Source organism: Myotis myotis, unplaced genomic scaffold (assembly GCF_014108235.1).
Source record: "Myotis myotis isolate mMyoMyo1 unplaced genomic scaffold, mMyoMyo1.p scaffold_m19_p_11, whole genome shotgun sequence".
Classification (NCBI taxonomy): Eukaryota; Metazoa; Chordata; class Mammalia; order Chiroptera; family Vespertilionidae; genus Myotis; species Myotis myotis.
The window spans coordinates 26,443,863-26,468,624 of NW_023416315.1; the positions used below are offsets into that span (position 1 = coordinate 26,443,863).

Sequence of the window (24,762 nt, forward strand, 5' to 3'; positions counted from 1 at the left end):
CCACCGAAGTGTGGCCGGGCCAATTGTATGTCCCTCACCCCCAGACAAGAAAGGTGACAGGGAGTGGACGCTCCTTGAGTCTAGTTCTCCCAGAGAGAGGAGCTCCATGGTGAGGGTCCTGAGTCCTACTGAATTTAGGGGTCTGGCCTTTCTCCATCCCCTGTGCTCTCTCTTTGCCCACTGCACCCCCACTCTACCCTCCATCAGCGTAGGCGTAGAAGTGTTTTACACTGAAGGAGCCCCACTGACGTATGCATCCCCTCCCATCCCATCTGGATAGAAGCCCAGAAGGGAGCGAGTGGGGGAGATGCGGAGGTGGGGATCCCTCCTGTCCCTGAGTTTAGGGTCCCAGAACGAGACCAATTTAGGGCCAGCCAAGAGTATTGGTTCTATACACCCACCAACAGACCAAGCGTTTCCCTCCTGCATCAACCCCTTCACTCCCAATGAGGTCACTGCGATGAGAGAGAAGCAGATCCAGAGCGAGGGGGAAGGAGAGGACGAGGAGGAGGGAGAAGCAGCCCAGACTGGGAAAGGCCATCAGACAAGGTCGCCTTTTCTGGCCGCACAGCCACTGCGAGGCACGTGGTGCTGAATCTCCTCCGCCCGCTCAGCCTGGGGAACCCGGGACTGGGACTGGCAGGAGCACTTGGTGTTACCGCGAAAACAAAGGCGAGGAGAGGGGCGGGCGGGCAAGGGAGAGAGAGAGGCTCCGAGCAGTTTGGCTCTGCATCTCCGGGAAGCAAAGCTCATCTCCTTGGCAAGAAAGGGAAGGGGAGCCCGGCCGTCTGGAGGCGAAGGAGGGAGCAGGCTTCCCTGCGGAGACCAGGACGCGGCAGAACTCTGGACAGCGCCTAGCCAGCGGCACTGGGAGCTCCCGGCGGCTCCTTTTTGGAAAAACCCTGCGACCTGTTTCCTCTCCCCTCCTGGACTCCGACCACGGATCGGATCCTTCCTTCTGCTATCCCTGTCCGAACGGCCGGGAGTGGAGCGGCGGTCTTGCCTCTGGCCCGGTCAAGGAAGCGGGTCTCCGGTCCTGGACATCCAGTCCTTGTGGATAGTGCTCCGCTGGTGAAGAAGGAAAAGTTTTGGGGTCTGGTAGGGGGAGGAAGGGGGAGGGAGTAGTGGAAGAAAGAAGGTGGATGGTCGGTTTCCCACGCTGAGCTGGAAGGAATGATGACCGAGGAAGGATGTGCACCAGCGGCCAGATTATTGGGAGCCTCTTGGTGCTCTCCGTGCTGGAGATAGGGCTGGGGGTGTCCAGCGTGGCCGTGGGGGCGGTCAGCTTCAGCCTGGCCCTCCGACAGCACAAGCCGCAGCTCGGAGACTCGTCCCCGGTATGGAGCGGGGTGTGTGTACGTTGAGCCATTTCACTCTCTCTTTACCTCCGTAAGGTGATGGTCAGTGTGCGTGCGTTAGTCGCCTCCTCCCCGGGGAAGGAAATCCTAAAGCTCCCGGGCTTGCATGTAGGTTCATGTTGGCGGGCTATGCCTCTTTACGCTGTCTTTTTATTTAGCCCAGCAATTGTTTTCTTTTTCCTTTTTTTTTTTTTTTTTTTTTTTTTTGTCTTCCTTACCTTGGGCTCAAGACCAAATTAAATGCCTTTGTTTAAAGTTGAGGAGGGGGGGCTTGTCACCAGCTGAGTCTGCAGAAGACTGCCCAGTAGTGCTGATTCGGGGTCACACCTGTCAGGGCAGATTGTTTCGTTGACAAGGGAAATCAAAATGAAGGTGTTACATCATTGTTGTGTGCCAGGAACAAGCAAGGGTAGGCTTTGTGCATTTATGTCTGAGTGCACTAAAGGCAACATCAGTCTGACAAGAGAAATGTGGTGTGAGTAAAAGGAGCACTTTATCCCCCCACCCCCACCCCCACCCCAAAAAAGAAAACAAAAAACAAAACACGGCTCTGAATTTCCCCATGCTAGCTTTCTGTACTTCATCTCTAACAACTCTCTTGCAAGTTCTAGGCAATAAGTTCAACAACAAATGGTGTGGCATTTAACAGCATTCTAATTGGAGAATAACTTAGCTCAAAGAGTGCCTAAGGCTCAGAGAAAATGTCATCATCTTCTCTAGGTCAGATGGCTGACCCAAAGCGCTGCTTGTTATTTATTTACTTTGGGTGAGTCTCCAGGAGAGCCTTGGAGACCCATCCCTCGACCAAGAATCAATAAAGTAACTTAGCACTATTCCTAGTATGGGCCTAATTTTGAAAATGAACTTTTCTTCTCCTTTAATGTATAAAGCTGCTCTATTCTTTGGGGTCTCTAGCTCCATCTTACTTTAGATAATTTATGGGATGTTATTCTGCCCCTAATAATCCATGGGCATAATTAACAATCATGGCTTAGTTACTTGTGCTTTAATTTACTGAGAAAAAGATGATCATTTATGAGTTCAAATAAGTTTTTCCAAAGTAATTCATTTCTTGAGGGAAATGCTAGCATTCTTAAAATTCTAGCATTCTTGAAGCGTTCTGCTTTAGAAAATTTGTTTTAATATTGTAATTTTTCAAAGTGAAGTGAATGTTTTTAAATTGCAGGAGTTAAAAGAAAAATAGTGTTCAATTCTAACGGTGAATTCCTCCAAAAATCCTTGTTCTAAACTCAATAATAACTTACTACCAACCTCTGAATAATTACCTTTTTCTTTATTATACAAGTTTATCAATGCATATTTTAAGTTTAAGTATGAAAGTCTAAAGGCAAATCTTAAATCTGACATTATGTCTTATATGTAGTAGTGATTATTTTGAGAGTTGCAGTTATTATAATTGACAGAAATAGTCATACTCTAAAACTTCTATCAGACAATTTTCAAAATGAAATGCAATGTCAACATTTAAAGCAAGAGGAAAAAAATGTGATCATTTGATGGCTTAAGAGGGAGAAGCCTCAACTACTTTTCAAATCACTTCCCCTTTGACATGTAAGAGATTGAGTGAACAAACTTAAGTTGTCTCTAAATAGTATTGAAGTATCCTGTTTGTATTTAAGAATTAAAAAATAGTTACATTTACTTGACATCATGTAAGAAAAATAATTAAATGATTTATATCCCTCTTCCCAAACTATTTCCTGTTACCTAGATGAGTTGATATATGTGTATATACAGAAAATGAAAATTTGAATCAGATTAGTGAAAAGCAAATAAAACAGTTGTATATACATAGTCATTATCATAAAGAATTATTTCCATGTTAACTGGTTCTTTAGAGTAGCCAAAATTCACCTATGATCCTAGAACAATAGTTTTGAATTCTATTCTCTGATTCAGTAAAAAAATTTAAAAAATACATGTGATTGAATGGATTTGAAACTAGAATGCCCAAACAGTTGGTCACTTTTATGAACTCAAGTTAAAAAAGCAAATTTGTGAAGGAATCAATAGCAAGTTGTCATCGTTGTTTATCAAATTATAGGCTTGCTAAATTGATTTTCTAAATTATTTTTCAGAGGTCATTTCTGATACAGTCTGAATTATCTCTTCATTCTGCCAATGATGAATTCATATAACCAACATTTATAGAGGGATTGCCGTGTGCAAGGCATTTTACTATATAACACAAAGACTATTGAGATGACTCAGAATGCCTAGTAAAGGACACATGATGGACAGATACATCACTAACTTTGTTAGTGACACATTAGAGTTTGGCCTCAGAGAGATGCAGGGGCAGGTAAAGGGAAGAGAGCTGGGGATGGCCAATGAAACATCCATAGGAGAATGATTATTTTTCTCTTGATCTTACAACTTTACTGGTAATTATGTATCACAGTGTTGAGTAATGTAGCACAGTGTGAAAGCTGGTGTCTACCTGGGTACAGATCCCGGATCTGCCATTTACTATCTGGTTGACTAGCCAAAGTTTCCTCAGACATTGTAAAATCGTGTTGTGAGGAGGCACAAGTGAAATAAGGCTCTTAGTAAAAAGCACAGCATGTAGTAAGCACTGAATAGATGTGAGCAGCTAATACCGGGTGCACAGACTGGCAGAGAAGAGCATGAGGAAGGAGAACCTTTCAGGCAGCATGACTGAAGGCAAAACCTTGGGATGGGGTGGGTTATGTCCCAGGAAGAACAGGCTCCGCTGTTTTTCTGGATCATAGGTTTGTGAGGGAGAGATAGGGTTGGGAAGAGTGGTTGGGGCCAGATCATGGGAGGTTGTTCGCCAGTTCAAGGCAATGAATTTATTTCTTAATATTTAAAAAAAAATAATAATAATAGCAATTCTTACTTTCTAAAAAGATTCCAGGGAGATGCAAAGGAAAACTAGACAGAAACTTATGAATCTCTCTGGTTTTTATGAATTAAAAGGCTGTATTATTTATGAGCACAGGATGATATTTTATAATAACCTGTCAGGATAACCATAGTCTATAATCAGAGTGTGTTTTGATTGGTGCCATGAAGTTTTTTCACACATTCATACCATTATTACAAGACTTCTGACTTAAGTTTTGGAAGTCAATGAAAATAAAAACTGTCCTATGAAAATATTGCTTCTTATATAGAGAACCCAACATCATAAGCTTTTTGTCTAGGTCAAATGCACTAAGAATCCGGATACTATTTTGATTATATGCCCCTAAAATGTTAAATAAATAAATAAAATATGGCTTAAAAATAAAGTAGTACCAAGATAAAGGACTTACTAATAAAATCAATGAAACTGATACTTATACAGACTATTTTCAGTCACTATTTTATAATCAGGCAAAGGGTGCATCTGCGATCAGTTTAAAAGATGTGGGCACTTGGAAGGGGAAAAAAATCATTTAGACTTAGAGAAAGAAAGCTTTAAATGCCTTTGTAGTATGTTGCTTCTTCTTGATTGTTTTTTATAGCTGATAAACAGTCACCTCATTAAAAGCATAAAAGAAGACATAACTGTCAGATAACAATGACCCATTGAGTGAACTGCTTTGGAAAAGACGTTGTCATGTGAAATAGAATTTATGTGTAAGATATAGTAGTGGGGCATTGAATAGATAAGGCTATGTGTCCACACTGTTGTGTGATTGATAGATACTTTTCTCAGTCTCCAGGGCATTATCTATGATGGGAGTGGACTGTATTTACTAGCACACAGATTCATGGGTCCGAGAGAATTTTATTTTGTTGCTCTAGGTTGACAGTTGGAAATCTAGAGATTCAGAGGGCCGTGCCCAGAACAACCTGTCAAAATTCTGAGTTGTAGTTGATACGTCCCCTGGTAAACTCCATTGTGTATATCTGATGATCATTCTAGAAACTAAGTCTATTAAAAGAACTTTCTAAACCCTGTTCACCCCACATATAAACATAGTCTTTTATAACATCCAAAATGTTTTATCTACATCATATAAAGTTTGAGTACTTTTTATTGCTTATTTTTCTGGAGCATACTTGCTTTGTGTATCATAACTTTATCTGCTTAATAAATCTGATAATTTAGGTGAGTGAAATATATAACATAACCAAGGCACATGCCTGTTGTGTAGATTCCCGATTCACCATGGCAACAACTCAACCAATTTTAAGATTGTGATAAAATTTATCTACTGTACATTCTGATCCATACCATAGCAATACAGATGATGTGCCATATATGAATTATAGATGCTTCAAAGTCTTATTTTTAATATTTAAATCTGCCCAATTCGTTTAAGGGGGAAAAAAACAACAATCAAGTGAAAGAAATCCCTCAGTTACTTCAAATGTACAAAATTTGAAGCTAGTGTGTCTCTGACCAGATAATAGATCGTCATTTGCCAGAGTCAAAATATATATAAAAGCACTATCCCATCCTGAGAAAAAATTACAATTGTATATTTATACCTTGTTTTAAATTAATTTTAACTATGCAAGTAATTAATAAATAAATTCTCATTTCAAAGGGTTAGAAAGAATTAAAACTGAAGTTCTTTCTCCTATCATATTATCTAAACTAGCCACACTTGTAAATTTAGTGTATAATCTTACAGATATTTCTCCATGCATAAATAGTATTGTTTGAACATATGGACCAATTTGATCAATTTTCTGGATATAATAAAGCCTATTTATAAACACTGTTGAGCTCAGGTAAAGAATCTCTTTCTCATCTGTTATACACTCTTCTTCTCAAGTGCTACTTGTTATCTACTGGGGTTAGGTTAGGGAAATTAGATAATAGGCAATTAAATAAGTTAGCCAAGCCAAACTACTAGGAAGTGTGGTTATTATTCAAGGAACCTCAGTCAGCTTCAGTCCTCTACTTGTTGACAATTTGTTTGATACAAACAATCTAAATAAAGCCAGTCTTTCATGTGGATGGTTTTGTGTAAAATGTTCAACTGGCTCTCTGCATTGACTTAATTATTAGTCAGATTATCCATTATGTGCTTTGAATATGGCCAAGCAATTTCACTTTTTGTACATTTACTTCGCCCTGAGATAATACTTAATTTGATTGGTAGGTAAGAGCATAGCCCAGACATCCCAGCTCAAGTGCTTGTTTTGAAAATTCAGTAAAAACTAGAATACACCCACCAAAGCAGGAAAAAAAAAATCTAGGTTATGTTCAAATAATGTTGGGTCATTCAATTCTGAGGTGAGCAAACTTTTATTTTACTACTGCAGCAAGCTAACCAACGGCTGATTCCATGAGTAATGAGGCTCCCTCCTCCCTCCCGTCTGGGTCCTGGGTACAGGTGAACCAGATTCGGGGCTGTCAGGGCCCCAGCAGCAAGGTCTGGGTCAGTGTGCATCATAGCTACCAGCCAGACGTCCGGTTGTTCTGGTAGTTAGGTCGTAATGGTCACTTAGGCTTTTATATATATGCTAGAAGCCTGTTGCATGAAGATTCATGCAATAGGCCTTCCTTCCCCTGGCTGCTGGCACCGGTTTTGGTCCGGCTGCAGCATAGAAGCCAAGCCTCAAGGCTAGGCTTTCCCCCTTCAGCCGTAGTGAGGCTTGGCTTCTCCACTGCAGCTGCAGTGGAGAAGCCAAGCCTCTTCAGTCTTCAGTCTTCATTCCGGCCGGAGCCTTCAGTCTTCACTCCGAGCCTGTGTATGCAAATTAACCGCCATCTTCATTGGGTTAATTTGCATAGTCACTCTGATTGGCTGGTGGGTGTAGCAGAGTGACACCAACTTGCATGTTTATCTTTTATTAATATATATATATATACAGAATTGTTCAAAATACTTCATTTTCTTAGTAATTTAGTCAAATTGCCAGATGGTCACTCTGCAGATAGATCTGTATTTCAACACACCAAATAGACAATGCCAGAATAATTAGATGATAGTATATAAGATCTCTGATTGATCATCTTTCTGGGAGAAAGAGAGAGACAGACAAGGAGAAGAAACTATGTGACTACTTCAATCTGTGATGTTCGAAACCATACAGTCCTCATGCATACAGATCTAATGTACAAACACTTTATTCAAATTGAATGATAGTTGGGATTCATACATCTCTCTCAGTGTCACTGTGGCACTGGGTAATTTATGTATCTTCACTAAGTCAAGGAGAGCAATACCAGCATGATTTCATGGGCTGCTGTGAAGTTGCAGTGAAGCTGAGGCAATGCTTACAAAGCTGGCAGGACCACGCTGGCACAGAGCGAGGGAGCATTAGCTGCTCTTTTTGTCTCCTGTCCTCATGTGATCCATGACTGTCTGGAACCCACAGCACACCAGTGGGGCACTGCTTCTCAACATTTCTCCAACCCCCTGAATCAACTCTAGTTTGACTCATCCTTTTTTTTTTTTTTTTCATGTATAGTATTTGTCTAGTTAACTTTTGATTCAATTCAGGTAAATGCATTAGCAACTTCAAAAATGTACCAAAATATCTACATCAGATAAAACTGAATGGACAAATAGCTGCTTTCTTTTTAGAAGTGGAGGGGGGATAGAAACTCTATCATAAAAACACTCAGTAATTGGATAAATGAGCCAATTATCTAAGTTAGGCAACTCCAACTTGGGGATATCATAACTACTATTTATTTCATAAAACAAAGTCCTCAAAAAACATATAACACTGTGTACATCTTGTCATAATGTTAAAATAAATGTACAAATTAATACTTCTAATAAATATACCTAATATCTTAGAGCAGGGGTCCTCAAACTTTTTAAACAGGGGGCCAGTTCACTGTCCCTCAGACCGTTGGAGGGCCGGACTAGTTTAAAAAAAAAAAAACTATGAGCAAATTCCTATGCACACTGCACATATCTTATTTTGAAATAAAAAAAACAAAATGGGAGCAAATACAATATTTGTATTTGCATGTTGCCCGCGGGCCGTAGTTTGAGGACCCCTGTCTTAGAGGATTGTATAGTTTTGCTTGAACTACCCATGTAGCTTTTGAAGCAGTGCCTACTATATGTTGTATTATTAACAGGTATATCAATGAAGTATCTACATTTCAATAATGATTCTTATAATGTTAATTAGTGTCCATGATCTTTAGCTCTGGTATTAGACTCCTGAGAAGCAATTTTAAGTTCCCTTTGTCCATTAAATATTGGACAAAATTATGTGGTCAAAGCTAAAAGAAAATATTAGTGATTAAGTAGATCACCTTGGGAAACAGGGTGGCTTGAGCTATTTTTCCTGTAGAAATAATAGCAGGCAGGATTTATTAGTAGTTAGCTATGGTTCAGATGCTTTCATATACATTATTATTTCTAATCTTACCCGCTTTGTGAAGAAGCTAGTTTTTATGAAGTCTGGGTAGAAAAAAGAAATTATCTAGTGCCCACTGTTATTTAATCAGCTGAATTAGTATTTATAGCCTGGCAGTCTTATTTCAAAATATGTGCTTTTTCTTTTGCATTGTGTGGAAATTTTTAAGGAAAAGTCATTCGCTGAGGCCTGGAAATGTAGCTATTATTCTCATTATTTCCTCCCACTCCCGAGTATCTGAGTCAGGCAGGATGGCATAAAGGCCAGGTCTTGATCAGTGTTTGTATCCATTTTCCAGAAGAGAATGGCATAGTCAGCTGATCAACAAACTCAAACCCCTGTTCTTAGAAGAGAGTGAGATATTCAGCTAAATTGTTCCTACCTTTGAAGCTTAAGCTTTATCTTTAAAAATAAGACTAACGTATACATCTCAACTAATTGTTAAATATTATGAGGGCAAGTCAGGAAGACACAAAACAACATATTTTTTTTAAAATATGTTTTATTGATTTTTCACAGAGAGGGAGGGAAGGGGATAGAGAGTTAGAAACATCGATGAGAGAGAAACATCGATCATCTGCCTCTTGCATACCCCCGACTGGGGATGTGCCCGCAACTAAGGCACATGCCCTTGGCCAGAATCGAACCCGGGACCCTTCAGCCCACAGGGCGACGCTCTATCCACTGAGCCAAACCGATCAGGGCCAAAACAACATATTTAAACATAGTTCATTCAAAATGAGAGGTTATCAGTGGCGGTCAAAGATGACTCCCTCATGCAGGGAGAACTTTTTCCAGGCATTGGAGATAGGGAAGGTTTCCAGTGGGCAGAAGAGATAAGATGCACTAAGATTGCTATCACCATGTGTAAGATCATGGAAGGGACAACAAAATAGTTTGTGGGGAATTGAGGAGACGGGACTTGTTAGGGCAAAGCCATGTTTATATAAAAACTGGTAAGGTTCTACTTCATTTAAATAGAATGGGACCAGCTTTAAAAGTATCCAGAAAGCCCTAGCCAGTTTAGCTCAGTGGATAGAGCATCAGCCTGCAGACTGAAGTGTCCAGAGTTTGATTCCAGTCAGGGGCATGTGCCTCGGTTTCGGGCTCCAGCCCCGGTTGGGGTGCGTGTGGGAGGCAACCAATCTACTTGTCTCTCTCACATCGTTGTTCTCTCTTTCTGTTTCTCCCCCTCCTTTCCACTCTCTCTAAAAACATCAATGGAAAAGTATCCTCAGATGAGGATTAACAACAACAACTAAAGAGTATGCTCTTGATTCTCGACTAAGCTTGGTGAGCTCTGCTGGGTAAAACTTGATAATCATGAGGGGAAGGCAGTTAAGCCAGGCACTGCTGCTCAGTTTTAAGGCAAAACACCAGCCTTTGGTTCCAAGATGTGTATCCTGGATCAAAAGAACTACTTGAAGGAAATCTTGAAATTTGAGGGAAGCGTAAATCTACCATCATAAATCTAACTCCAACTTCAAGTGACTTCCTTGTTTGACAATGGATTTGTAAGATCGTAAGTTCCTTTTGTTCAGTTACTCTTATAGCTGCCTGACAACTATATATATATAAAAGCCTAAGCAACCATTATGACTGGATGACTGACCAGTGGCTATGATGTGCACTGACCACCAGTGGGCAGACGCTCAACACAGAAGCTGCTCCCTGGTGGTCAGTGCACTCCCACAGCCAATCTCCCACGGCTGGCCAACCTCCCACAGTTCCTCCCTAAGCCTGCTGGGTGGTCAGTGCACTCCACAGCCAACCTCCCGCGGTCCCTCCCCCAATCAGCCCCAATTAGGACTGTGCGAGACAGCCCCAAATTCATGCACCAGATCTCTAGTATGAAAATAAGAGACATTTATTTCACTGGAGGTGTCAGCATGACACAAAGAAATGAAAATAGGTTGTGGAGGTATGAAGACTTGGGTTCAAATTCTAGCTCTAGAATTTCCTAGTTTTTTTAAGTTTAAGTGAGTTACATTATCTCACTGAGCAATCAGCTAACTCATCTGTAAGATAGCAATACTACTCCCTATCTCACAGAGTTGTTCTAAAAATCAAGTGTAATACTTATATGGGCTTTATATATGTTAGGTATTCAATAACTACGAGTGGCCCACAACAATGACTGCATGCTTTTGCCATACTTCTCTATTTTCTGGATGTGGTTTCTATTTTTGTATTATTGACATTTTATTTGTATACATATCTAAAAGGAAGCTTATTGTGAGACCATTGATGAAATTGACCTTAGACTCAAGATTTGGTAACATTTAGGTCATGTACTCTCTCTTAGAAAATATGTACTTTTCATAACCAATTTGGGGAATTAGTAGTTAATTGCGATTTAGTGTTCCAGGGATATTTTCCAGGTCAATATTGGGATAAAGAAGAATAATTATTGTTTACTAAATAGAGATTTGTGCTTGATTTTCTCTTTATTTTTGGCTGGGCTGTTGGATATCTTAGTTCTTGCTCTAACTTGTTTCCTGCCAAGTATTTTCCTGCATGAATTACTCTGAGGAATTAAAATAATAGTGATCATTATGATGTCAATAATAACAGAAATGGCAGCTTATGTTAATGGCATACTACATTTTCTATGAATTTCATCTGCTTTCATTATGCCATGCTATTTCAGCAGATGAGGTTCTCACTGAGGGATGAGAACCTAAAGGGTTTAGGATTTAGTGACTTAAGATCTGAAAGTGATATCGACAACAGGAGTAGGCTAAGAACCTAAACCACTGGAAAAAAACATGTGTGTAAGTGAGGGGGAGATGAAGAGATAGGCAATTCGTTGGAGGAAGTTCACAATTGTCACTCATCTGCAATATAAGCTGCCTTCAGGTTGCTGGTGCCCTGACTTGGGGGCGTGTTCACAACGCCGGGCCCCTCTGTCAACTGTAGCTCATTTCCACAACTGGCCTGCTTTCCGAAATGGCCAAGCATGCTGGATGGACATTCATTTGTGGTGTTGACAATTCCTGGGGAGAGCAGAAGCTCTGTCCTCTAGTCCCCTGGAGTCCCTGGCCATTTTCAACTCTGGGAGGACCAGTCACAAGTCATATACTCATAGTTGGCATGTGCCCAAAGGTTATTTTTTTTCTATCCTCTTCACCAAATCCATCTTCCACATTGTAAACTTGGTTATATTTTCCACATGTACCAAGCTGTCAGCGTTATTTTTTAATGTTACCCAAATATATGACAAATCTAAGTTAATTTTACTCATATATGACATGAAGGAATCTTAAACATAAAAATATAAACAAAATCATGCAAACTGGGAAAATATAATTTGTAAAGTTACCTTAAGTTATATAGAACTATTTTATATTGAATTGTAATTATGAAATATATCATACACAGGTCCTGAGTGTAATGTATATAAAATGTTTAAGTTACTTCAGTAAAGGTAATGTAATTGACAACATTATCTATACCTGGAGGCTCCATATTGGTTGCATCCTCCTTTACTGCCTTTCAAAGTAAATGTTTAAGTAAGTTTGAATTTTTAAATTTATTTAATTATTGTATTTGGCAATAATTAAAATAAAATAACAAAAAATTGGGATTCAGGAGATAAACTCTTCTGATTCTGTTACTGCTGTCTAGGAGACATTTATTTTGTTTTGTTTTAAGGACTAACATGAGCAATGACTATACCTAAGATTTATTTGGACAACTGACACTTAAACATACTTCAAATGCAAACTCCCACTGACCCAAATTCACAAGTTTAGTTGTAATTTTCCTTGCTACTGTTGGAGCAGACACAGCTCTCACAGCAAAGAACCTATTTAGTGAGCATACTCAAATATTCAACAGATTATTTTTTAAAAAGAAAAACTATCGTAACCCAGAATTGAACTGGGCACAATGCATCATGAATTAACTACAAGAAAGGTTGGGTTCCATGAACACTGAGGGGGACATGTGAAGGAAAGGCATTCTGAGGATCAGGGCTGATTTTCTCTGTGCAATGAAAGATCTGGGTCTTGAGGGAGGAAAAGGTCCTGAGATTTTTGAACTTGGATTCATTTAGAAGAGCTTGGCAGGCCAATCAGCTACAGGCCATGCCCCTCTATCACCTGCAGCTCATTTCCATAACTGGCCTGCTTTCCGAAATGGCCAGGCATGTTTGACAGTTTCTTCTAAAATACATTCTTGTGTGTTGCTGGTTTCATTCAGTTACTTTACAGTCTCTAAAAAGGGTTCTCTCAGTACCTGCTGTGATCCGTTTACCACTGTGGGGTTTTTATTTCCTTCTCTCCCTTGAGTACTTTTGGTTTAATTTCTTTGTTTGCGGTGGTTGCCTTTGAGCCCATGCTATCTGCTATAGCACCAAGATGGCCTGGTAGTAATGGAGGACTGCTTATCACACAAACTTATCTGTTGTACATATTATCCTCTTGGTATTTTTCTGTGAAGGTGATTGTATTTGTGAGATGTTGTGGCTCTATTGATAAACATGTACATTTACCCTTTTCCAGTTAAACTTTGGAAATTTTCAGAATTCTCTGGAGTGGCAGAAACATGGTATATGGATCTATGTGCCTTGCTTTACTTCAATGTTCTTTTTGGGGGTAGAAAACAAGAAATTGTTCTAGTTTAAGAGGAAAAATGAACACTGCATAATTAGCAGGGTTTTCCATGGACTAAGGAAAGAGAGAAATATAAATAGAAAAGTGACTTTTTAAAAAATTTATCTTCTTTGTTGAGAGTATTACCGATGCTCCTCATTCCCACCCTCCCCAATAACCCCCTCCACCTGACTCGTGCCCCACCCCACTACACTATTGTCTGTGTCCTTGGGTTATGCATAGATGCATATATGATCTTTAGTTAATGTCTACCCGTCAGTCCTCCCCTCTTCCCTCTGTCAGTCTGCTCTAGGCTTCCCTGTCTCTGGACCTATTTTGTTCATTAGATTCCACAAATAAGTGAAATCATGTGGTATTTCTCTTTCTCTGACTAGCTTAATTTCACTTAGCATAATACTCTCCAGGTCCTTCCATTCTGTCTCAAATGGCAAGAATTCCTTCTTTTTTAAAGCTACATAGTATTCCATTGTGAAAATGTACCACAGTTGTTTTTTTTATCCATTCATGTACTGATGGGCTCTTGGGTGCTTCCAGGTCTTAGCTATTGTAAATAATGCTGCTATGAACATAGGGGTGCATATATCCTTTCTGATTGGTTTTTTTGGGATATATTCCTAAAAGTGGGATCACTGTGTCAAATGGCAGTTCCATTTTTAATTTTTTGAAGAAACTCCATACTGTCTTCCACAGTGGTTGTGCCAGTTTGCATTCTCTCCAGCAGTGTACTTTGGTTCCTCTTTCTCTACATTCTCACCAGCAGTGGTTGTTTGTTGATTTATTGATGGTAACCATTCTGACAGGTGTGAGGTGATACCTCATTGTCATTTTAATTTTCATCTCTCTGATGATTAATGGTGTCGAGCATTTTTTTCATATATATGTCTCTTGGCCATCAGTATGTCCTCTTTGGAGAAGTGCCTACTTAGGAAAAGTTACTTCTTTTTAAGATAAACACTAGGCTAAAAAGACAGAAGAATTGGAGGTAGGAGATCCAATTAGGAGAGAGCAGAGGCCACTGAGGAGAACAATAAATATAACAAAGGCAGAGCAAGTCCAAAGAGCTGAGTTGTGAGATAGTGCAGCTCAGAACCCAGGACTTCCAGGGCTAAGACTAAAGACATAATACATTCAACAAATATTATTCCTCAGAGCATATAATCTATGTTCTGGGTTAGATTTGGAGGATCTAGCAGTGAATACAATAACTGTGATCCCTGACCTTCTAAAGCAGTGGTTCTCAACCGTCCTAATGCCGCACGACCCTTTAACACAGTTCCTCATGTTGTGGTGACCCCCAATTTCATTGTTACAAATTGAACATAATTAAAGCATAGTGATTAATCACAAAAACAATATGTAATTATCTATGTGTTTTCCGATGGTCTTAGGCGACCCCTGTGAAAGGGTCGTTCAACCCCCAAAGAGGTCGCGTCCCACAGGTTGAGAACCACTGTTCTTAAGCTTAATTTAAAAAAGAATATAAACAATGAACAAATAATGCACAAATTAATAAGTACAGGTTGTGACTTGTAAAACAAGAGAAATATAGGCTTATGAATAATTTAACTGTATTAATAATAAGAGGAGCAGGGGAAGCATTGCTAAGAAAACGATACTTTCTGAAGGAGAATGAGGCATTACCCAGATGAGGAGGAGGAAGATCTTTGTTCTAAACCAGCGGTTCTCAACCTATGGGTCGCGACCCCTTTGGCAGTCGAACGACCCTTTCACAGGGGTCACCTAAGACCATCCTGCCTATCAGATATTTACATTAAGATTCATAACAGTAGCAACATTACAGTTATGAAGTAGCAACGAAAAGAATTTTATGGTTGGGTCACAACATGAGGAACTGTATTTAAAGGGCCAGAAGGTTGAGAACCACTGTAACCAAAGGGAACAGCATGGGTAAAGACCCTGAGATAGAAAAAGCTTGGTGTGTTTGAGAGACTGAAAGAAGACTAGGGTGGCTAGAACATGGCAAGTAAGCAGGAAAATATAGAAGGCCCTAGTGGAGGTGGGGAGGCCCATGGGAAACACTCAAATAGGACACCTGCTACCGCACTTTCATTTTCCCCTTAATTATAATAGGAGCCACTTGGGGCTGCCGCTTAGAAAAACATTTTAGAGCCCGACAAGTTAAGAAGTCACAAGTCTAGTTAGGAGGCTACTAGGATGTAGGATACAATGGTTACATGGATAAGAGTGAGAGAATAAGATAAAAATAGAGAAAACACAGATATTTGAGGCACAGAGTTAACAAGACTCTGTGTTTGATTAGATGCCATTGTAAAGTGAAAAGAATGAGTTTCAGATTTTGGGACCCAGCAACTGATAGGATCCCACTTACTCTTTTGAAAATTAGATGCTTAGAGAAGGGAAAACTCCTGTGTGTGTGTGTGTGTGTGTGTGTGTGTGTGTGTGTGTGTGTGTGGAGTGGGCATGGGGGTAACTCTATAAGGGGAGGAGATATCAAGGATCTATTTGTGATCTGTTAAGTTAAAGGTGTCTGTGAGATATCCAAATGGAGAGATGCTGTGGACTGTTAGATGGGTCCAGAGCTCAGAAGACAGGATTATGCTGGAAATAGGAATATGGGAGTAGTGTATAAATACATTAAATACATGTAAATGTATTTTTTAATGTTTTTCTTGGTATTTAGAGAGAGAGGGAAAGAAAAAAGTGTCATCCATCAGCTACCTCCTGCAAGCCCCCCACTGAGGATTGAGCTTGCAACCTGGGCATGTGCCCTGACTGGGAATAAAACCAGTAACCTTTGGGTTCATGAGTCAATGCTCAACCACTGAGCCACACCAGCCAGGCCATGTAAATGTATTTAGAACCATGTGACTGACTGAACCACCCAAGACAAAGCCTTTCATTGCTATATTATTTAAAAGTTTTGATGAGAATATAGATACTAGAGAGACTGGGAATTTTTGACCAGAGAAATACGTTGAAGACCAAGAGAGTGTGGTGGTGTCAAGAAGCCCAAAGGAGAGGGCTTCCATGTAAGATGAGGACTGAAAGGTGGAAGTCATGGCCTACCTTAGCATGAGTAGTTACAATAAAACAATGGGTGTGTAAGCAGCCTGAAGACTGCTAAAGGGAGAATGGGAATAAGAACATGGAAATAGCTCAGTGTAGACGCCTCCTGGTGAAGGGAAGATGGGCCTGTGCAGAGAAACAGAGCACCAGCTGTAAAAAGACTTGGAATCTAGAAAGGTTTTTACGTAAGGGAGATTTTGGAACACTTTTGAATGCTGGTGAATAATGGAGTAGAAAGTGAAAACACAAAGAGAGAGGAACTCTGAGTAGGTGAAGTGTGATTGAATTTAGAGCTGAAGTGGAGGTTTCATGTTGATAAGTTTTATCTTTTTCTATTGTAATAAAAAGAGAGCAAGATGAATATGAGTGAAGATGTGGAGTTTTTCACACTTCAGGGTGAGTGGTGAGAGGCCTTTCTGATGGCTCCTGTGTTTTCTGACTCATCAGAGATCTGATAGCTAGGGCAAAGAAGAGATGGAAGTCGGGTTTGAGGAGAATCTCATTAAAATGTTTCTTTCCCTGTTCGGTTGCGAATTATAATTTGCACAATAAATCTGGATCGTGACCTAGGAATAATTTGTTCCGAATTCATCACTTCACAGATAAGCAAACTGGAGCCCAGAAACTAGCACAGCTGATACAGCACCGGGACGAGTCCAAGTCCTGGTCCAACACGATTTCCACAGATGCCTCAAAATATTACAGATCCTTAAAATAAGTGCTCAGCCAAAAGGAAAATGCAGTTATTTGGCTGCTGCCCTGAACTGAATACGGATGATCTCAAATTACTGGCACCGCTAAACCATCACAGAGATTTAATAAGCATTTTAACAGATTTGAGGGGTTTCCTTCCAGTTGGCGTTTCAAGGAAACAACTTTCTACAAAAATAGTCGTGTGTTCTCCACAGTGCTTTTCCAAAGAAATTGAAGCTAATTTTTTAAAGTTTGCTAATGTTTCCAAACCCACAGAACTAGTGATCAATTTAGGTTTTGAAGGAAATTCAGGAAGGCTTAAAAAACAGATTCTTTTTTTTTGGGGGGGGGGGGTATATTTTTTATTGTTGATAGTATTACAGCTGTTTCCCGTTAACCTCTCCTTTACTTCCCCCAACCAGCCCCCCAGATCTTCACCACTTTATTGCCTGTGTCCATGGGCTATGCCTATCCTATATAATAAAAGCGTAGTATGCAAATTGTCCCCTAGATGAGGAGGTCATCCGGGAGTTCAACCAGGGAGTGGAGGCGGGGGCAGGTGGCTGGGGGAAGAGAGGGAATACCCAGCCAGCAGCTGCTAGGGACCCTACCAGTGCATGAATTTCATGCACTGGGCCTCTAGTAGGTATATAAGTCCTTCCCCTCAACCCCACATCAAAGTATGTCAGTCTGTTCCTTGTCTTCCTGCTTTGGGTCTTATTGTATTGGTCAATTCATTTTGTTCATTAGATTCCACAAGTAAGTGAGATCATGTGATGTTTGCACTTTGCTTGACTTTTTAAAAAATATATTTTTATTGATTTCAGAGAGGAAGGAAGAGGGAGAGAGAGACTGAAACATCAATGATGAGAGAGAATCATTGATTGGCTGCCTCCTGCACGATCCTACTGGGGATCGAGCCCACAACCCGAACATGTGCCCTTGACTGGAATCTAACCTGGGACCCTTCAGTCTGAGGGCCAGCACTCTATCCACTGAGCCAAACTGGCTAGGGCATTTGCTTGACTTTTTAAAACAGAATTTCAGTTGTCCTTTTGCAAGTACCAAAAGCTTTGGGAGAGGAAAGGTTTTTCCCCCGACTTCTCCTACTAACCTGAACTTCATTCATTCATTTATCTGATTATCAACAAATATTCATTTGAACTTCTTATATATACAAGGTCCTGTGTTAGTGCTAAAGGTAAAAAAAAAAAAAAAAAAAAACCTTGTGGAGTGACAAATATACAGTGAATAATTACCATAAAATATGATCAGTGTTGCAACAGACATGAGTATCATATACTTTGTTAGGTTTTGACTAGGAATGTATAGTGAAGTTGAAAAGTACTTCACAAAAAAAGTTAATATTTACACTGGAAATTGATGTTTAAAAAAGAATTTTCAAAATAGGGAAAAAAAGGAATTTTCAAGTGGAATGAAAAAGTAAACATTTATTGGCAGCTGCCATGTCCCACAGCCAAAGCTAAGCACTCTCACATGGTTGCCTCTTTTAAATTTATAATCGTGTGGTATTTGAATTAATCTCCTCATTTGTATAAAAGGAATAAATATGTATTTAGTGTCACAGCGCTATGATATGTGTCAGGGGAGACACTAGAGAAATGTCTGAGTAGGAGGAAAACAGGGCCATGGAGATCAGTGATCAGAGAATGTCAGGGCTGGGAGGACCTCACAAACCCCATCCATCCAACTCCCTCCTTTTAAAGATCAAGCCCATTGACTGGCCTAATGTAAGTAAATGGCAAAGGCAGGCTGAATGGGAGCCTGGGGGTTCCGCTCTACAGTGCAGAACTTTTTTCTCAATAGTGTGTAGCCAGAGCCTTGTCAGCTGGTTTGTACAAGATTCCTTTCTGTGCCCTACTGTTTAGAGTCACAATTATAATATTACTAACACTTTTATCACATAATCTCCCCTTTTTAAAAATTCTGGTGCTTTTCCCTCTCTTTTCATTGCTTTCCTACCTAGTGGTTCCTTTAGCAGGACTGATCTCATTGAGATAGTGATGGTAAACTTTAAATGAAGCACTTTGCTAAGAATGTGAAGATAGATAATATCCTGGAATTTGACTCTAAGGTCTTTATAGCTGGTGGGGGAAATGATCTTGCATATTAAGCACGTAAATTCTTCTAAGTGCTTTACATCTGTTGTTTTCTCTAATATTTACAGCAAGTCTATGAGAGATGTACTCTCATGCACCTAATTAAAGAGAACACCATGATACCATAAATTGAGAATGTCCTCAAAGTAACACAGCTGGAAAATGATGGAGCCATGACTCAAACCCAGCCACTTTGACTCTAGATCAGCCTCTCTTAATCACTAGCATAAAGAAAATAAAAACAAATAAATATAGAACGTCATGTATGCTAATGCCATGGATGCACAAAGGAAAGGGAAGAGGGGGACAGATGGCTTCATGGAGGATGCCTCTTTGGGGGTAAGCTTGGGAAAATGAAGTAGAGAGGGACTGATGGGAGGTGAGGAGAGAAAGGCATTTAGGTGGGTGGAGGCATGGTGCGCGGAAAGCTTGAGAATGGTAAAGAGAATGTCGGTTTCTGAGCACAGAATGTGTAGGAGGAAGAGAGCCCGGAGAGGTAGGCTTGACCTGTGAGGAGCTTGAGTTCTATGCTATGAAATTTGAATTATATATTTTTTAAAGAAATAGACAGGTACTAAACATGTTTTAAAGGCTTTGCGGATAGGAGTAACATGAGTATTTTAGGAATAATTGCCTAGTCAGCAGTGCAAAGAGTTAGAGCCAGGGGGTTTTATGTGCATCTTTAATGTTAAAATTTAGAATCAGAATGAAGGGTAACTCCAGTGGGAATGGGAATAAAAAGGGAAAATGTTTATGACCCAGCCATCTGGGCCCTGATTACAGGCCAAGAAGCGTGTACAGACATTGAAAAGAATGAACGAAGGAAAAATCATGCTTAGAATGAACTTAGAATGACAAAGGGGCATCTGAGGCCAGGGAGAATCTCTAAAATAATCCAGGGCCGGTGAGGGCCTGAACGAAATAACAGGGTCGCTGTGGATGTAGAATTAATGGCACACCGTCATTGATTTGATGGGAATGCTATGGAAAGGGGGGCAGAATCCAAAGTGCCTCTGAGGTTTTGAGAGAATAGTAGTAAGAGTAATAAAAAGTCATGAGTAGAAGCAGATTTCAGAGGTATTTTCTGAGTGTTTGGAACTGACAGTAATCCCTGTGGATCTATTCAGTGACGCTGAGCTTCTGGCTCGAGCACACTGAATTGCAGCCTGATTGTAGGCTGAGCTAAAAATAGACGAAGCTTTCATGATGACCAACATCCTGTGTCATTCTCTGGTATCTTGTAACATGAACCCACTTTGCACATGACATTTTGCTTTGAAATATCACATTCAGAGGCAAGTAATATCAGTAACACTTGAAAGGTTTCCCTTGTATCAAATGGAAATTAATACATTTGATCATTACTTTCTAGAATGTAGTCCACTTGTAAACCTTAAAGTCTTCATCATTGCAGCTCAGCATAGCAGGGCCAGAAGAAGCTGGAGGGAATTATAATACCCAGATCCCTGGATACATATTGATTTGATGTCAAACAACCCACTCCATGAAGGAGACAATGTAATCAAATATACACACGGATTGGCATAAGGCAAGACTCTATAAATAAGAAAAAAAAAGATGTATAAAATATATTTTTTAATTTTTCAGTAATTCAGACACTGGTCTGTCTCTATCAGATGCTCAAAAATATTATACAGTTTTTATAATTATGAGTAACTCATTTATGTATGCTCTATTGGGTATTTAGAAATCATAACAAGTTCAACATGAGCATTAGCTCAATCCTTCTAATAGCACTATAAGTATTAGGATACCTGTAGTGTATCATTTTATCGATGGGGAAGTTTAAGGAGCTGCTTGAGGCCCCACTAACATGTTGCATAGCCAGATTTAAAGCCCGTGCCTTCCTGACTCCAAAGTCTGTACTCTTTACAGTCATGCTGTCCTCCAGCCATTTCTTTTTGTAAAATTTATCTTTATGCCCTAGCCAGTTTGGTTCAGTGGATAGAGCATCAGCCTGCAGACTGAAGGGTCCCAGGTTCGATTCCGGTCAAGGGCATGTACCTTGGTTGCAGGCACCTACCCAGTAGGGAGTGTGCAGGAGGCAGCTGAATCAATGTTTCTAACTCTCTATCCCTCCCCCTTCCTCTCTGAAAAAAAAATCAATAAAATATATTTTTTAAAAAAATTATATTTATTGTTGAAAGTACTACAGAAGCCCCTTCCTTTTCCCCTTGACCCCTTCTAGCCTGCACCTGCCCCCTGCCCCAGGTCTTGCCCACACTATTTTTGGTGTCTATTGGTTATGCATATATGCATATACAATCTTCGGTTAATCCCTTCCCACCCACCCACCCACTCACCCCGACTTCCCTCTGAGATTCCTCACTTTGTTCCACACTTCTATGCCTCTGGATCTATTTTGTTCATCAGTTTATTTTGTTCTTGAGATTACACATGTGAGTGAGATCATGTGATACTTGTCTCTCTCTGACTGGCTTATTTCGCTTAGCATAATACTCTCCAGGTCGCTATGCTGTCTCAAAGTGTAAGAGGTCCTTGTTTGTTTGTTTGTTTGTTTGTTTGTTTGTTTGTTTGTTTTGCTGCCACTGCTGCATAGTATTCCATTGCGTAAATGTACCACAGCTTTTTTACCCACTCATCCGATGGGCACTTGGGCTGTTTCCAGATCTTAGCTATAATAAATAGTGCTGCTATGAACATAGGGGTGCATATATACTTTCTGATTGGTGTTTAGGGTTTCTTAGGATATATTCCTAAAAGTGGGATCACTGGGTCCAATGGGAGTTCCATATTTAATTTTTTTAGGAAACTCCATACTGCTTTCCATAGTGGCTGCACCAGCCTGCATTCCCATCAGCAATGTACTAGGGTTTCCTTTTCTCCACATTTTTGCCAGCACTTGTCATTTGTTGATTTGATGATAGCCATTCTGATAGGTGTGAGGTGATAACTCATTGTCGTTTAATTTGCATCTTTCTGATGATTAGTAACTTTGAGCATTTTTTCATATGTCTCTAGGCCATCTACTTTGGAGAAGTGTCTATTTAGGCCCTTTGCCCATTTTTTAATTAGATTGCTTGTCTTCCTTTTAATCAGTTGTATGAGTTCATTATATATTTTGGATACTAGCTCCTTATGAAATCTATCATTGGCAAATATGTTCTCCCATACAGTGGGCTCCCTTTTCATTTTGTTGATGGGTTGTTGTTTTTTGCTGTGCAGAAGCTTTTTATTTTGATGTGGTCCCATTTGTTTATTTTCTCCTTTGTTTCCCTTGTCCTAGGAGATGTATCAGCAAACATATTGCTACGAGAGATGTCTGACATTTTGCTGCCTATGTTTTCTTCTAGGATTTTTATGATTTCATGACTTACATTTGAGTCTTTTATCCATTTTCACTTTATTCTTGTGTATGGTGTAAAGTTGGTGATCTAGTTTCATTTTTTTGCATGTATCTCTCCAATTTTTCCAATGCCATTTATTGAAGAGACTGTCTTTACTGCTAATATGTGCTCTTGTCTCCTTTGTCAAATATTAATTGAGCATAATGGTTTGGGTTGATTTCTGAAGTCTCTGTTCTGTTCCATTGATCTATATGCCTCTTCTTATACCAGTACCAGGCTGTTTTGTTAACAGTGGCTTTGTAGTATAACTTGATATCTGGTATTGTGATCCCTCCAACCTTGTTTTTCTTTCTCAAGATTGCTATGGCTATTTGGGGTCTCTTTTGGTTCCATATAAATTTTTGGAGTATTTGTTCTAGATCTGTGAAATATGCTGTTGGTATTTTAATAGGGATCCATTTCTTTTTTAAAAAATACATTTTATTGATTTTTTTTTTTACAGAGAGAGGAAGGGAGAGAGGGACAGAGAGTTAGAAACATTGATGAGAGAGAAACATCGATCAGCTGCCTCCTGCACACTCCCCACTGGGGATGTGCCAGCGACCAAGGTACATGCCCTTGACCAGAATTGAACCCAGGACCCTTGAGTCCGCAGGCTGACGCTCTATCCATTGAGCCAAACTGGTTAGGGCGGGATTCATTTCTTTTAAATCCTGTCTATGAAGGGCAGTGCTGGCTCTACAACCCAGGCCTTAGTGGACAGCACCCATAGATTGACCTTTATTTAGGGTGAGAAGTGACCTGAAGCATAAACATGGCTCCTCTAAGGCTTCAGAGTAGCCATCAGCTCTACCTGAAAAGCCAAGAGTCCCCTTCTTCCCATTGTAATCTCATCTGCTAGTCAGTGCACAACCACCATGCTATCTGTCTGCTATATGGTTCCTTCCAGTATTTATGTTTCCTCTTCATATGATTTATTAGGAAAAAACATGCCAACCTGCTTCTTCCTAGTTCTACCCTAAACCCCAAAATAATGATGATGTTGTTTTTCTCTATTCAGATGCCTCCTATTTTTCCCCAAGAAATGAGTGTAAATCTTAAAATTTTGTTGCACGTTTAACCATTCTCCTCACCTTGTTCTAAGTATTAGAGTTACGTCTCTCAGACACCTTTGAAAACAAAACATTATTCAAGGAAATGAGCTTTGGGAAACTGTAACCTTTAAAACAAATATTTAAAATAATATAATACATGACGTTTCCTCCTTTGGAGATTTTGAAGCTGTATTTTGGGTGTAAATTGTGCAAGCCTCACTTTATTTCCGAGGGAATGACATTAATTTGATTGAGTTCTGTAAAGTATAGAACAATCTGTAAAGGAAGGGAATTGGATAATGGATGGTATTTGTTTATAAAGGTCTAAGCATTGTAGATCTCATATATTTTAACCTCTGTTGTCCTATTTGGGAGTAGAAAGTGGCCTGGAATATCTAACAACAGAAGGCCACTGCTTAAAAATATCTATTAGCCACCAGCAAAGTTCCACTAGTTTAGGACACGTATTAATTCTACAAATATCCATAAGGAGGGTAAATATGATGGACTAGACATAGTGATCATTAGGGACCTCAATGATCTGGAAATTTGCCTAAAAGAAATATCTTGTTGAAAGAAAAAGTTCTGCCAATTTATTTATTTGCTTTCCAGACAGTTACTTTTTTCTTAAGGAGAAACACAACAGAACATTCGGGAATGATTATGAAGATAGCCAAGAAACCAGGGCACGTTTGCCCCAGAGAAAACACAGGTTAAGGCGTACTTGCCTTAAAATGTGGACAATGGGTAGACACAGAGATAAAGGCTTCCGGCTTAATAGAAGAAAGAACTTTCTGATGATCAGAGTTACTTAAAGATGAAAAGGACTGCCTTTCTTAATGGACAAGATTGATCCAAACTGCAGAATCTTGTCAAGTATATGCAAATAATATAGTGATGTTGGTCACATTATGAGTCACTGACATCCTAGCTTACTAAGTAGGAGAATTGTTTGTGAATGTTGTTTATTTGGAAGCAGGAACAGGGAGTAGGACAAAGGAAGGAAGATAAATGGAAGAGAGGAATCTGGAGGAGCGGTTAATGAATACAAAGCCAACTCCCCAAACCCCTTGACCTTCTCTTTCATTAGAAACAGAAGTTTCTAGGACATTTTGCACTGCCCTGGAGGACTACCAAGGTTCTGACGTACATATAAACAAGAAAATGTTGTTTCCCCTATATGGATACTAATTTTT

General features: G+C 39.8%; 1 protein-coding gene across 4 annotated transcripts in view; it reads left to right on the forward strand.

Moving 5' to 3' along the window:
* Positions 1 to 420: 420 nt before the first annotated feature.
* The window catches only part of TMEM196 (transmembrane protein 196), a 47,904-nt gene continuing 23,562 nt past the window's right edge, over positions 421 to 24,762 (forward strand). For 2 of the 4 annotated variants that reach the window (XM_036327956.1, XM_036327958.1), the window contains exon 1: positions 421 to 1,355. In XM_036327956.1, the coding sequence (XP_036183849.1) occupies positions 1,191 to 1,355 (165 nt within the window). In that variant the 5' untranslated portion in view covers positions 421 to 1,190. The remainder of the gene's footprint in view (positions 1,356 to 24,762) is intronic. The other 2 variants (XM_036327959.1, XM_036327957.1) reach the window with 2 other exon arrangements.